Source organism: Caenorhabditis elegans, chromosome X, assembly GCF_000002985.6.
Source record: "Caenorhabditis elegans chromosome X".
Classification (NCBI taxonomy): domain Eukaryota; kingdom Metazoa; phylum Nematoda; class Chromadorea; order Rhabditida; family Rhabditidae; genus Caenorhabditis; species Caenorhabditis elegans.
Genome location: NC_003284.9, coordinates 983721 through 997441, shown reverse-complemented (window position 1 = coordinate 997441; position 13721 = coordinate 983721). Strand labels below are relative to the sequence as shown.

The window sequence follows — 13721 nt, the reverse complement described above, 5'->3', positions numbered from 1 at the left end:
TAGTTTCACAAGTCATGTACTCTAAACTTCACAACTTTTTCAAAGGATGCCAAGTTTTGAATCAAGAACCGGAAGAAGGCCCACAAGTAAGCTAAAACTATTTTTATAATTCAGAAATCTTTTTTTTTTTATTTCAATATCATTTTGGACCTGAAAACCCTAAAGAGGTGTCCGATACCTGCAAACTGAAAATTCTCAGCAGCGCCCGACATTTTATGGGTTCCACTCGGCACAGCACTTGGCATAGCATATTTTGCAAAATTATCACAAAGTTCAAACCTTACATATGGGATTTCGAAGTGCAACGCTCTTTCGTATTCCAATACTAATAATTATTCTTAAATTGTACGTTTTCGCCATTTTGACTTGCACTTTTCAACTTTTTTTCTTCGATTTTCAGAACGATTTTTGAATTTGACATTTGAAAAGTACTCTATAAAATGAAAAGATATCTTCGAATTCTTCGACTAAAATTAAAAAAAAAACAGGTTTTCTAAAATAATGTTTTTTTTAGATTTTGCAGTTTCTTGTCTCCATTTAAGACCTTTTAAATTGAAGAATTTGGCAGTTTTGCGCCAAATTGTTCTAATTCTCGGAAAAATTTGAAACATTGAAAAAGTATTGTCAGTGTGGATTGAAAAATTTAGGACATGTTTTAATACTTCAGACACTATCAGCCACTTATGAAAATCGTGGATTTTTTTTCACGATTTTCTTTCCATATATTTAAAAGTTTTAGCACATGAAGTGCACATATGCAAAATCTAAATTTTCTGAAGAACAATTTTGAAAATCCTCAATTTGCTGTCTATATTTAGGACTTTTTAGATTGCATTTTGCACTAGTATTTACAAAAATAAGTATTTACAAATTTTTGCATTATGCCATTGGATACAAAATTAAATAGAAATCCGACGTAATAATCCTTTCTCTTTTCTCTTGGAGATTGGTGACTTTGATACCACTCCGTCGTTTTCCAATTTCCTCCCTTCTTCATTTTTTTAGATTCCGATTCAGTTCATCTTCTTCTTTATCGTCTCTACCACTCCGGAAGAAAGCCTTTAGTGCGGCTCATTGAGCTCCTCCAGCCTGTGATTTATGTTGTGTGAGGTCCAGGAAATTGGTTGAAGCCTGCCCGCAGAACTCTAACTCGGAAAAGCGTTTTTTTGTTTTGTTTTTTGTTTTTTTTTGTTTTTTATGTATTTCATTTCTCGTTTGTAGTACTTAGTTCTTGATATCGGGGCGCCTGGAATCAAATTGTGGGTGGAACAAATGTTCAGGAGATTGGATGGAAAACAAGGAAGCTTTATAAATTTCTATTGAAAAAAAATCTTTTCGATTTTATTTTGGGTTTTAGAATAAAAAGTATACCTGGAAACGAAGTTTTTTCCAAGAAACTTAGTTGAAATTTTTGCAGCTCATATGTATCTTGAATATATTCAGTTTCCCAAAAATTGACCACTAAGAATTCTGAAATATATAGTTAGAATTTTTAAACCATTTTCAAGCATTTGTTGACCCTTTACATTTTTTTCTAAATTCTTGAATTCCTCAAGTTTTACTTACTTTTTTTGTAATGTGCCGTATCCTCAGTAGGGGTTCAGCCCAAGTAGATTTATTACAGTAAAATACCACAAATTTTTAGTAAAAGCCTTAGTAAATTGGCAAATTTTCAAAAAACAATCATCCATTTTTTCCGAGCCGTTCAAATACGAATAACTAAAACATACGTAGTTAAAATTCAGTTTCCGTAGAAAAACTTTTTTTGTCATTTTTCAAAATTACGATAAGCGAGAACGGAGTTTTCTGTAAAATTGACAAAAAAATTTCAAATAGTTTCTGAGAAGTTTTGTTTGATTAAACTGACAATACTCCACTTTCCAATACGTCAAAATATGAGCTTCACCAATTTTTGACTGTAACTTTTAAAAAAACGTTTCCAAGTATACGAATTTGTTCTGAAACTCTCAAAAATGTTCTTTCTGGTCTCCAATCACGTCATGTTTGTACCGCGTGCTATATTCCATTTTCATAAAATGGTGAGTTCACCTGCTTAGTTTTCAGTTTTTAAGCCGCAGACTCTCATTCTTATAGTTAGTTCTGAATTCTTATTCAACCTGTCAAGTTTTCGGTAAGATTTTTTTATTGTTAATGTGAATGCGAGGTTTTGACAAATCTGAAGATTTTCCAAAAGAAGTTCAAAATTTAAGTATTGTAGTCTAGTTCAGGTTTTTTTTGAAAACTTTTGGGGCAAATTTAATGTCAAAAAATTATATTTAAAAAAGTTTATTGTAACTTGAATTATATTCTCAGATTACAAATTTTTAATTTAATTAGAAAACACAATCATATATGACAAAGTTCGCATCTTACCAATTAGTTATGTCTGCATTTTAGGCAGGTAGGCATGAAGGCAACACCAAAAAAAAAACATACCTACTTCTGTACTTCCAATTGTTTCAATTTCAAGATGTAATCAACACTGTTAATATTACAGTTGTCTTCTAAATTTTTAAAATTCCTTTAAAAGTTTACTATACCAATTTCGCTCCAAAACTTCAAAAATACTGAAAGTTCAAAACCGGGATGTACATATTTTGTTTTCCTAGAACTGCCCATGACAATTTTTTCCAACAAATCTATTAATTAACACCTGAAAAACATGATTAAACTTGAGAAATTCTTGTTAAAAGTTTTTATGTTATACCACCTGTTTCCATGATTGAAAGTCTGCTAACTCACACTTTACAAGTTTGGAAAAAAGCTTGATATTTTCTACGACTTCTACGACCGCATGGTCTTGCCACAGGGCACGTGGTGCCAGGATGTCCCATTACGGTTTGATCTACAAGAAATGCGGAAATTGTTTTGACAAAAAAGTGTGGCGTTAGCACGCTCTTAATTATGAGGAATCAGTTGAAAAGTCTGCGCTTGAATTCCGGCGATTTTTGTAGATCTACGTAGATTAAACTGAAATGGAACACTCAGACTCAGCTCATCTACGCTGTTGAAAAAATAATAAAAACTATTTTTAAAAAATGAAAAAAATATATCGAAAAATATTAAAAATTGATGAATTTTTCAGAAATTTTCTTCAATATAGTTTATAAATAGGCCAAAAAGTAAATTAAAGTACATTTTTGTATTTTTTTAACAGCACATGAACATCCCAAACTACAAGCTATATGTACATTTTTGTACAGATTGATGTAAACTACCGTGAACAACTTATCATCATTTTCCGACAATTTTCTATCCAAAAAGTTTAGCCCATTTCATTTTTTTACCAAATTGAATGTCGTCTCACTCATATTTTCTTACCGTTTTAGCGAACATTGGCAGAGTTACTCAAACTCCAAGACTACCATACTAATCATAATACATTTCTTGGTAATTTTGTTGTGATCTTTCCCTAAAGAACAAGATGTTTTATGAAATCATGAGAAGATAAATCTGCCTTTTTGCTCTCAGTTGCTCTCAAAAACGACTCAATTAATCTAGGGAAACAATAGATTTCCCCTAACATTTTCTCAATCTTTATTGGCACCTCTCCAAAGTTATGGAGTCATTTTCTCAGACAAACGAAGAATCTGTGGGATCTGGAAAGAATTTCTATTCAAAATAGTTGAAAGACGTCATCAGAGATCCCGGCTTCATGGAAAACAAGTTTTCAGATACCGGGTCCCGCTGTCTCTCTCTCTCTCTCTCTTTCTCTTTTTCTTTCTCTTGAAAAAGATCCAACTTTTCTCCTCTTTTTTCTTCTTGGCTCGTATATAAAACATGAAAAGAGGAAAAAAGACAAAATCAGTCGGGTGGGGGATCCATTTTCAGCAAGAGTCGACTAACTAGCCTCTTCACAACTTCTCCATCCCCCCCCCCCCCCCCCCCCCAACTCCCTATCCTATTCGAAAAAAAAAGAACTAACTCGCCGGGGGACAGAGAGATAGGGAGAGCGAGAAATTTCTTATTTCTCTTCCCTTCGTTGAATAGTTTTCTTCTTCTTCTTTGCATTTTTCTTCCTTTCTTCCCTTCGTTATTCTCCGCGATTCTCCGCAATTCTCCATCCTTCTCCGTCAGGCTCGGCACATTGCATCAAAGATGTTTTTTCACTTCCCTCTCTCTCTATCTCTCGCTATCCCTTCCTACTGCTCAAGTCCAGATATAGGCAACGGGGGGAGGGGGGCCTTCTCCCTCACCCGCCGCACCCCTTCGATGTACCCCCATGAGAAATAGCATGTCATTCAGGGAGATTTCAGTTAGCTTCGCCTCCTTCTCCACTCCCCATCGGCTCTTTGTGCGTTTTCTCTCCGGCGTTTCGGAGTGTGGTGTGGAGGGAATCAAGAAAGAGAAGAGTAGGGGCAAGAAGGAGAGAGCTGACTGCGTGCTCCGTGCTCCGTGCTCTCCGTACTGCCGTCGTCGTCGTCGTCGCTGCGGGGCCCTCGGTTGCCGTCGTCGTTTGTTGCTACTGAAGGCGTCTTTCGTTGCCATCTTGTTGTTTACGCTTGTGGCCACGCAGAGAGAGAGAGAGCCGCTGCCACAGCAGTTTTCCATCTTGGGGGCTTTTCCATCTCTCTAATTCACGTGGTATTTCTTACCTGTGGATGCAAGACATGCTCCTGCTCTCTTTCTTTGCTTCTTCTCCGTCTCTCTAGGTGCTGCTTGTTTGCCGTAGGGACCCTTCTGAACATTGCAGCAAAAATTATTCACGCAGAAAAAAGAAGAAAAAATAAAAAGAAACAAAATGAGTCTTAAGTAGTGAGTATTCACCTCCCCCTTTTCACCGCGCTCCCTTTTTTGCTCTACTTTATCCCTCCATTTTTTTCCATTCCCTTCATCACTTTGCTCCGAAAGAGCCCGAAAGAGCCCGAAGAAAAGGAAAAACCACAAGAAATTAGCGACATTGACTTGACTTTTGCATGATTACGCCCAAGCTTTTTGACGTTTCCTTCTTCTTTCTTCTCACATCCCTCCCATGTCTTTGCCTTCTTGCCATTCTTTTTTTGTCAAAAATACGAAAATCCAAATTTCTAAATCGCAGAAATCACTAATCTCCCTAGTGTCTTCATTAAACTTTATGAGATTAAGTACAACGTTTTTCTGACTTTTTCAAAATGATTTTAATCTTAATCTCTTTTTATTTTTAGAAACAATTTGAAGATCTAAAATTCATTACTATTAAAATTTTTAGTTTTTTTAATAACATTTTTTAGATGCAATTCCTTTTTAACAGTATATTTACCATATTCGCTCGTCAAAAAATTCGTTTCTAAAAATGTGACGCCGCCAATTTGGAATGTCTTCTCTTCCCAAATTCGACGACTTCTTTATTCCTCATTTATTCTTCTTCATCTTTTTTTTTGGGTTGTCAAATTTTTATGGGCTTTTTGGCATTTTAGTGAGTGAGTCACGTGAATTCATCTAGGTTCCGGTCCTACTGTAACAGAGGGTGGTTGTGCCAAAATATTCTTACTTATTCAATGAAGAACTCCAAGTTAAGTTGTGCATATCAAAACTAGTTTTTAGGCCAAGTGTCCTGCACAAAAGTCAATCTGTTTTTGCTGATATGATGTTCGCACTGACCAAAAACAGTTTGCACTCACCAAATCTCTACTTTTTATACGGTTTAATTACCACATTGATAAACTTTACTACATGTTATCTGTTAAAGCTGAAGCCGCTGAAACTGACCAGTTGTTCCTTTTTTGGTGAACGCGCCTCCCACCCAAAGTGCGTGTATAAATATACGTTATTGAATTAATAAGCATACAAATGGATAGACAAAACAGAAAAAATGAGTTCCCTTACTATTTTTCAAACATAAGTGTACTTATAATTCCACTCATCATTTTTCTCTCTTTTTCTCTTTAACCACTTAAAAATCGCTCTTTTTTCGTTTTTGAATTTGAATTCCGAATTCCAAATTCCAAATTCCAATTCGCAATTTTCAAATTTGAAATTCAAATTCCAACTCTTACCCACTTTCAGAGAGTACTTTGAGTTGAGAACCTTTCACGGGCTCCTTAATCCCGTTTTTGTTGGATAGTGTTTTTCAATTCCCCAGGCTCGAATGTTATGTACTCATGCTAACTTGAAATTCATTTGACAGCGAAAAACATCAAAATTCTGCCGTAAGTTTGAAGGGAAATGCAATGTTGGATAACACTTTTTATTTATAAATTCCTCTACGTACAAAAGAGATATTCCAGATGGCAGCTGAGGGGCACAATGTTGATGCAAATCTGGTGGACATGCGACCAAATCATGGTCATTATTTTGTGAAGAAGACGTTCGGAAAGCCAGCTTATTGCCATCACTGTTGTGACAAAATATGGGGCATGTTGACGACCGGATACAGCTGCGAAAGTGAGTTGATACATTGGGAACTTTTTGTTCTTTAGTTTTATTTTTTCCATTTTTTGTCCAAGCAGTACACCCAAGAACCCAAACCAAAAAGCCTCAAAAAAAGAGCACAAAAACACTCTTCTCAATTGCTATTTGCCCTTTTTGCAAATGGATTAGCGTGGTGGTGGTACAGTTTGATTAGCATAATGAAGCTGGGGGTGTAGAGTAAGGCAGATTATTCAGTACCAGTCTAATTAAAGAGCACACACACACACATTTTCTACGCGGCTCTCTGACATCTACCCTACAATTTGTAAACAGGATGGGATGAGGGAGAGTAACAGGAAATAATGCAGTCTAATTTAAGCCTGGTATATGGGAATCGGTTGGGACAAAAACATATGTAACAAATATTCGGAAAATTGACCAGAAAGTTATTTTGCACTTAATTCGTTTTCCAGTGTGCAACTTCGTTTGTCACGAAAAGTGCCTGCGAACCGTTGTTTCCTACTGCAGCAGTGTAGCGTTGCAACTGATCAAAAACCCGGTGGCACATACGTGGTCGGCTCCCTGTTTGATTAAAAGGAAGTACTGCTGCGTTTGCCGAAAACGAACCGATGATGCGTTGTCCGTCGAGTGTGAAGGTATTTTTTGGAAGAATATAAGGAAATGGTAATAGTGGGGGAATTATTTTCAGTTTGCGAGTACTACGTTCATGTTGACTGCTCGGATCTTGCTGTGTCGGATTGCAAGGAAGCGGCGACATATGTTGCGAATATGGAGAGTGTAAGTCAGCTGGGAGTTAAAAAAAATTAATTATTATTTTATATTTGATTAAGAAAAAAGACAATGTAGTTTTTTAACCTCTTTTCAAAATGGCTGCCTGCCGGAATGAAACCTTTTTGTTTTGTTTATAAAGTCATTAAAATTAGGTACCTAGGAAATTATTAAGATTATTTTCTAAAAGGCACATAACGTTATGGTATAATAGTTTACTTGACACATTTTTCACGAAAACTATGTTATTTGACATTGAGTGAGGTACTTTTGAAATCAGCTATTACTTTTAATTTGATGAAAGCCAAAATAGTACCCACAATGCAAAAAAAATTCGGTTTTCTTCCCAAAAAAATTAATAGAACAAGTTCTTAAAACAACTTACTCGATTTCCATATGAACTGCTAGCAGATTTTCAAACTTAAATAATTGTTTTAACAATACTTAAGGAAACACTGAAAAGTAATCACAAAATAGGCCAGATCTTTAACAATATCAAATCCAGGCAAACACTGTCCAGTACCACCACATGCGCGAAGGAAATCTTCCAAAAGAATCCAAGTGCATTGTTTGCCGAAAAACGTGCTTCTCAACGGAATGCCTTGCCGGAATGCGATGTGAATGGTGTGGTCAGACGGTTAGTTTCAGTCTTACTTCTATTGCTGACATCAGAAATTTAAAGGCTCACGCGGTTTGCTATCGACAAATGGACAAGGAATGTGACTTTGGAGTTTTACGGAAAATCATGCTACCACCAATGTGCCTTACAATACCTCGAACCGAGCTGCCGATGGAGCAACTTCTGAATATCTCCTCTCATGATCAGCCACAGTCTCGTAAGGGTCAGATTTTTCACTATCCTGTCTGTCGGTAAAATAATTCGCCACGTATTTATTAGGCCGACCGGAATTGGATAGTGTAGCTGTTTTTGTGTTTTATTTCTCACACTTTTTCCACACTTTCTCCAAAAAGCCTTTGTTATTGTGACTTCACCCTGTCCTTGTTTTGTTTTAAAACAAAACATGACACTGTAAAAATTCTAAAAAGAAAAAAAACAAAAACTTTACCATTGCGAGTTTTAATTTTCGTCAAAACATTATTCAGCAGATAAAAACGATTTAATTCTGTTTTTTTATCAGAATTGCTTTGACTATCCCAAGTTTTCAACTAAACTCCGGATCTTTAGATGCTATCTTCTGATCTGTCTTTGTTTTCTTATTCAAACTTTCCCGCGTCTTATCCCATTCTGACTCATTTTCTTTTTTATTCAGTATCATCGCCATCAAAAATTCAAGCGGATGACGTCTCGACTTCTGGAGAAGACGTCAAAGAACGGGAAGATTTTGAGATTATTCGAGTTTTTGACGGGAACAACTCATATCGATCGCAGGTAAGCGTACAATAAGAAAAAGTTATATGTGTTCACTAATGAATGCACTGACCAAATTGTTTCTTGCACTGACCAAAATGTTTCTTGCACTGACCAAATTGTTTCTTGCACTGACCAAATTGTTTCTTGCACTGACCACAATTAAAAAAAAAACAAAACATCCTGTTCCCAATTTCCAACAACGTTTCCCCCATTTCTAGATTTCGCGCAATATCGTAGTTGCCAAACACGTGTCGGTGCAACAAGTCCGCGACGCTGCTCTCCGCCGGTTTCACATCAACGATACACCCGAAAGATATTATATTACTCAAGTGGTCGGCGAGGGTAAGCCTGACCGCGTACGAATAATTTATTCGAATTCAATTCATTTCAGTTGAGGAGGAAATCCTCGAGGACCCGGTCCCATTGCGCAATGTAAAGCGTCCTGAGGGAAAACGTGCTCAAATATTTATTAGATATTATGATGATCCGGATAAAGACGAGGTGAAAGTGTACGGAGGGTGGTTGCGTAAAGTTCCAGTCACGTTCTGCGCGATCTCGGTCAGTAAGGACACAGTTGTGCAGGATTTGGTCACTGATGCTCTGTATCACTTCGGGCTTGATGGTTCGTGTTGGAATCGGTACAATCTCATAGAAGTCTCCCTCGATAGAGGAGTTGCTGAGAGAACATGCAATCCACAAGAGAATGTTCTTCAGTTGGTCCGAAATTTGAGAAAGGTATACGGCAGACAATTTGCTATATTGACAGTAGAAACAAACTTTTAAACTTGCAAAATCTCGAATTGAAATTTCAATTCAATGTAGTTGTATCATGGTAGGCAAATTTGTAGACTACATTCGTTTCCAACGAGACCTTTCAGCTAACTCTGAATTTTTTTTATCGGCTGAGGACTAAGAACTACTTTGTTAAAGTAATCGGTTTGAACAGTAACTTTGAGCTCAAAATTGCGTAGAAAATGTTCTACATCACATAGTTTTACAACCAAGCTCTAAACGGCCTAGATCAATATCTCGCCATCCTTATACCTGCTTAATATTCAGTCTGAACACCATGAGAGTTTAATATAAAATGCTTTATTTTTAGGACTCCCTGCGGCGCTACCACGTTGTTCGGTTTTATGTCCAAGAAAAAGAGGACCCTCATGATCATGCGGTTTTTGTTGGAAACCTACCCGTGTCACTCGCACAGCGTCAATATGAACGAATTCTTCTGAAACTTCTAGGTGCTAAAGGTGAGTATACCTGGGAAACTTAATTTATTAGACATGTGTAATTGTTTCCAGAAAAACCATTTACTGCAATCGGGCCGATCTACTTTGAATACGGTAGTTTGATTATCACATTCAACACACCCAAGGCCGCCACAGCAGCTGTTCAAAAGCTGCAATCTGCAATATACGAGGAAAAGAAGCTGATAGTTTTATGTCTGCCAAATGTTCAACCACAGATGATTCCAAAAGACGTTGAACCACTCCTTGTGCTAGTTAATGTAAAGTCAGGAGGTTGCCAAGGAACCGAGTTAATACAATCTTTCCGCAAACTCCTCAACCCATTTCAAGTTTTTGATGTGTTGAATGGAGGACCGTTGGTTGGATTATACGTGTTTCGCAACATTCCAAAATACAAAATTCTTGCATGTGGTGGAGATGGAACAATTGGATGGGTACTGCAATGTTTAGATATTGCTAAACAGGTAATTAAAGGGGGTATTCAGTTGATGAGTTGGTGGTTAGAGGAGAAGGCTGTAATTTAGTGCCTATTCATTATAGCTTGTTCGATACCTATCATTAATGGAATTACGTATTTTAGTCTATGAACTTATTTAACTTGAGAATTTAAACAATTTAGTGAAGGAGGGAGAAAATTCTTATCTTTTAAAATTTCTCAAAAACCTTATTAAAATCTCAAAATCGTCAGAATGTTTAAAGTGTTCTTGTTCAGTAAAAAAAATTTTCGCGTACATTTTTCAAAGTTATTTATCTACTTCCTGCAAATTTCTTGGTGTTAACCTAATCCGCATCTGAACTACATTTTTCATTTTTCGCCCAGTAGTGATTTTTTTTTCACTTGACATTTTTACAGATTCTGGGCGCACTAGTATTTAGTAAGGCTTCCAAGGAAGACGCGGTTTCCGGCCTCCAATCTGCCCGCCTTCAGCCAGCCTCTTGCCTTATTTATGCACTATGGCGAGAAGTCACACCACATTGTGCGAAAGGGGGTCATTTCGCAGCGGCCGACACTTTTCGGGTTCAGCGCCGCACTATCTAAGGGGTGCGGCTCGCGGCGTGAGGCAGGTGAAGGTTGCCGCAAGGCAGGCGCGGTAGGCGTATTGGCGCTAGCATGGAAGCCCTAATGCTTAGACTTTTTTTAATTTGAAACAGGGCATCAAGCTCTAGTTATAAACTTCCAGGATGCTGCTTGCTTTTCCCCGCCGTGTGGAATCGTTCCACTTGGTACTGGAAACGATTTGGCAAGAGTTCTCCGGTGGGGTGGTGGTTATACCGGAGAAGAAAATCCGATGGATATTCTCAAGGATGTGATTGAAGCCGACACTGTGAAACTAGACAGATGGGCTGTAGTGTTCCATGAAGAAGAGAGAAATCAGCCGACTTCGTCTGGAAATCAAACGGAAATGAACGAACAGACGATGAATAATCCGGAGGATCAAACTTCAATGATTATCATGAACAATTATTTTGGAATTGGAATTGATGCAGATGTTTGCTTGAAATTTCATAACAAGGTTCTTTAAATAAGGTCGCAGTAAAAAAATGTTCTGATTTTCAGAGAGACGCGAATCCGGAAAAATTCCAATCTCGACTATTTAACAAAACACAATATGCAAAAATTGGACTTCAGAAAATGTTCTTCGAAAGGACATGTAAAGATTTATGGAAACGTATCGAATTAGAGGTATGATCTACCAGAAAAAACCTAAATAAAACTATAAAACTTTCAGGTTGACGGTCGTATAATCGAATTGCCAAACATCGAAGGGATTGTTGTACTGAACTTGCTCAGTTGGGGAAGTGGTGCAAATCCGTGGGGTACATCGAAGGAGGAGGGCAACTTTTCAAAGCCTACTCATTATGATGGATTGCTAGAGGTAATTTGAAGTGATTGTATTTCTAGAGTGTCAAAGAAAAAGAAGATATCTGAAATAAAAGCTTTAAAACTATGTAGATCAAAAAATACATTGTGGAACACACAGAGAGATAATGCCACAAATCCTACACTGATATCAAAATTTTCTAATTTACATATATGTTGCATTCATAAATGACAGCCTACCAATGGATGAAAGAAGTGAACTGATATGATCAAAAACTTTGTAATTTTATTAATTTCCTTTAAAGCAACTGTTGTAGACGACTGTGAAATTGTACAGAGGCTTAGAAAATTTTTCGGAAAAATAAGAAGACAGTCATTAGCAATAACTATTATATATCCTTTGACAATTAAATTACTTAACCTTTCTCTAAAAATTCCCTTTAATAATCTCTAAATTCAGGTGGTCGGAATATCCGATGTATCACGCCTGGGACTCATCCAATCCAAGCTCGCCGCGGGAATTAGGATAGCTCAAGGTGGAAGTGTAAGTTCTCCACTTTTCCCCAGCATATTATTTTTTGAGTTTTCCAGATCCGAATTACTACACATGAAGAATGGCCGGTTCAAGTTGACGGCGAACCTCATATCCAGCCACCGGGAACTATCACAATATTGAAATCAGCTTTGAAAGTACGTTTAAACAGTTTTCCTAACGAAAAAAAAATTGAAAATACAAAAAAAAATAACCTGGGGCATTTTGTTTTAAAACTAAGTTTCTTTACAATTTATAATTTGACATGTTATTATTTCGCTGCGGCTCCATGTCCTAGTGACGTCATCATATTGTCTTATTTTATTGATGTGACTCTGTGAATATTTTAAATTTTCTAATTTGCGCTGCATTCACGCAATTTGTTTCCCCCCACCACCCTGCTCTAAAATCGTGGTAATCGAATTTTATATATTATTTTTTCTTCCATTTGACACCACCCCAATTTTTATCAGCTTCGCTTTAGTGCAGTACAAATTGAGTCTAATTACAGGCACAAATGTTGAAAAAAGCAAAAAAGTCGCGACGCGGAGGCGCCACAAATGCCACATCTCTAACTCATCCGCATCCGGAGACATCCGAGTCAATGTCAGGACCACTCGGAGTGCCATCAACACTCGGCGACCCAAATCATGGCAAAACGACGCCCGACAATACAGCTGCGGATTCTGATGAGGAAGGCGACGCTTTTCTCTGAATGAATACTCTTTCTTCTCTCTCTCTCTCTCTCTCTCTCTCTCTCTCTCTCTTTCAATCTTTCAATCATTTTCATCCTGTCCATTGCGTTTTTTGCGGGCAAATGTGGGCGAAACGGGTAAAAACGGGTATCTAATTATACATTTTAAAAGTTTCAACACTATTTTTGTTGTGACCCTAAGTTTTCAAAGCCACGGAAGTTTTATTAATTTTTAAGCTAACACTTATGATTTCAAAATTCTTGAAAAACTGTCAATGAGTTAATAATTTTAGTTAGCGCAATGATAAATTTGTCCATGGCAATTCTTATTTTGGTCAGTGCCATGATAAAAATGGTTAGTGCACTGATAAAATTAGTCAGTGCAATTATGATATTGGTCAGTGCAATTATGAAGTTGGTCAGTGCCCTTATAAATTTAATCAGTTAATTTATCATTATGATCAGAATATTTGAATATTTATAAATCAAATAGTCCCAATTTTTATCCGTTTTGCTCCATTCCATTTGTTCTTATATTCAGAACCTCGTGAAACAAATCGCAGAAAAACTTTTTTTTTCTTTATTATTTCAAGCAAAATTATTGCAATCATGATCTCTTTCCACACAACTTTTTTATAGTATTTGTCTTGGCATTGTCGTAAATTTGATGTTCTTCTTTTCTTTTGGTATGTTATTATTTAAGTTCAGCTTTCATCATCATGAAACAACTAGTAAATTTTTTTAAATTAAAAATGTTTTCTTGTCAATTTTTTGTCTTTCGTGTTTGTGAGCAATGTGTGCATTTTCAGAGTCTAGAAAATTAATTCATCAAAAATGGGAAAAGAAACAAAAAACTGACATCTAACGAGATATGAGTGGCTAACTAGAGATATTTTCTGAATGTCAATTACTGGCATCGAAATGGGAATTAATTT

At 36.7% G+C, this 13721-nt stretch overlaps 2 protein-coding genes across 6 annotated transcripts; both read left to right on the top strand.

Annotated features, from left to right (window-relative positions):
• Nucleotides 1-5985: 5985 nt before the first annotated feature.
• Nucleotides 5986-13539, top strand: dgk-1 (Diacylglycerol kinase; the record flags this gene model as incomplete). 5 transcript variants are annotated; one of them, NM_001392723.1, is made up of 17 exons in its annotated part: nucleotides 5986-6128; nucleotides 6207-6363; nucleotides 6804-6986; nucleotides 7040-7128; nucleotides 7625-7756; nucleotides 7802-7961; nucleotides 8391-8509; nucleotides 8710-8833; nucleotides 8883-9226; nucleotides 9594-9741; nucleotides 9793-10202; nucleotides 10920-11252; nucleotides 11297-11422; nucleotides 11469-11615; nucleotides 12021-12104; nucleotides 12152-12250; nucleotides 12604-13539. In NM_001392723.1, 16 exons carry the CDS (start codon nucleotides 6207-6209, stop codon nucleotides 12805-12807), a joined length of 2859 nt encoding a protein of 952 aa, NP_001379646.1. The 5 variants fall into 5 exon arrangements, with proteins under 5 accessions (NP_001379646.1, NP_001367480.1, NP_001367484.1 ...); NM_001380901.2 differs by having other exon boundaries at nucleotides 7802-7955; nucleotides 12604-13537; NM_001380904.1 differs by lacking the exons at nucleotides 5986-6128; nucleotides 8391-8509 and having other exon boundaries at nucleotides 7802-7981; nucleotides 12604-12807.
• Nucleotides 6068-6103, top strand: C09E10.3 (uncharacterized protein; the record flags this gene model as incomplete). Its single annotated transcript, NM_001361782.1, has 1 exon — nucleotides 6068-6103. The coding sequence occupies one exon, from the start codon at nucleotides 6068-6070 to the stop codon at nucleotides 6101-6103; it is 36 nt and encodes an 11-aa protein (NP_001348791.1).
• Nucleotides 13540-13721: the final 182 nt, after the last annotated feature.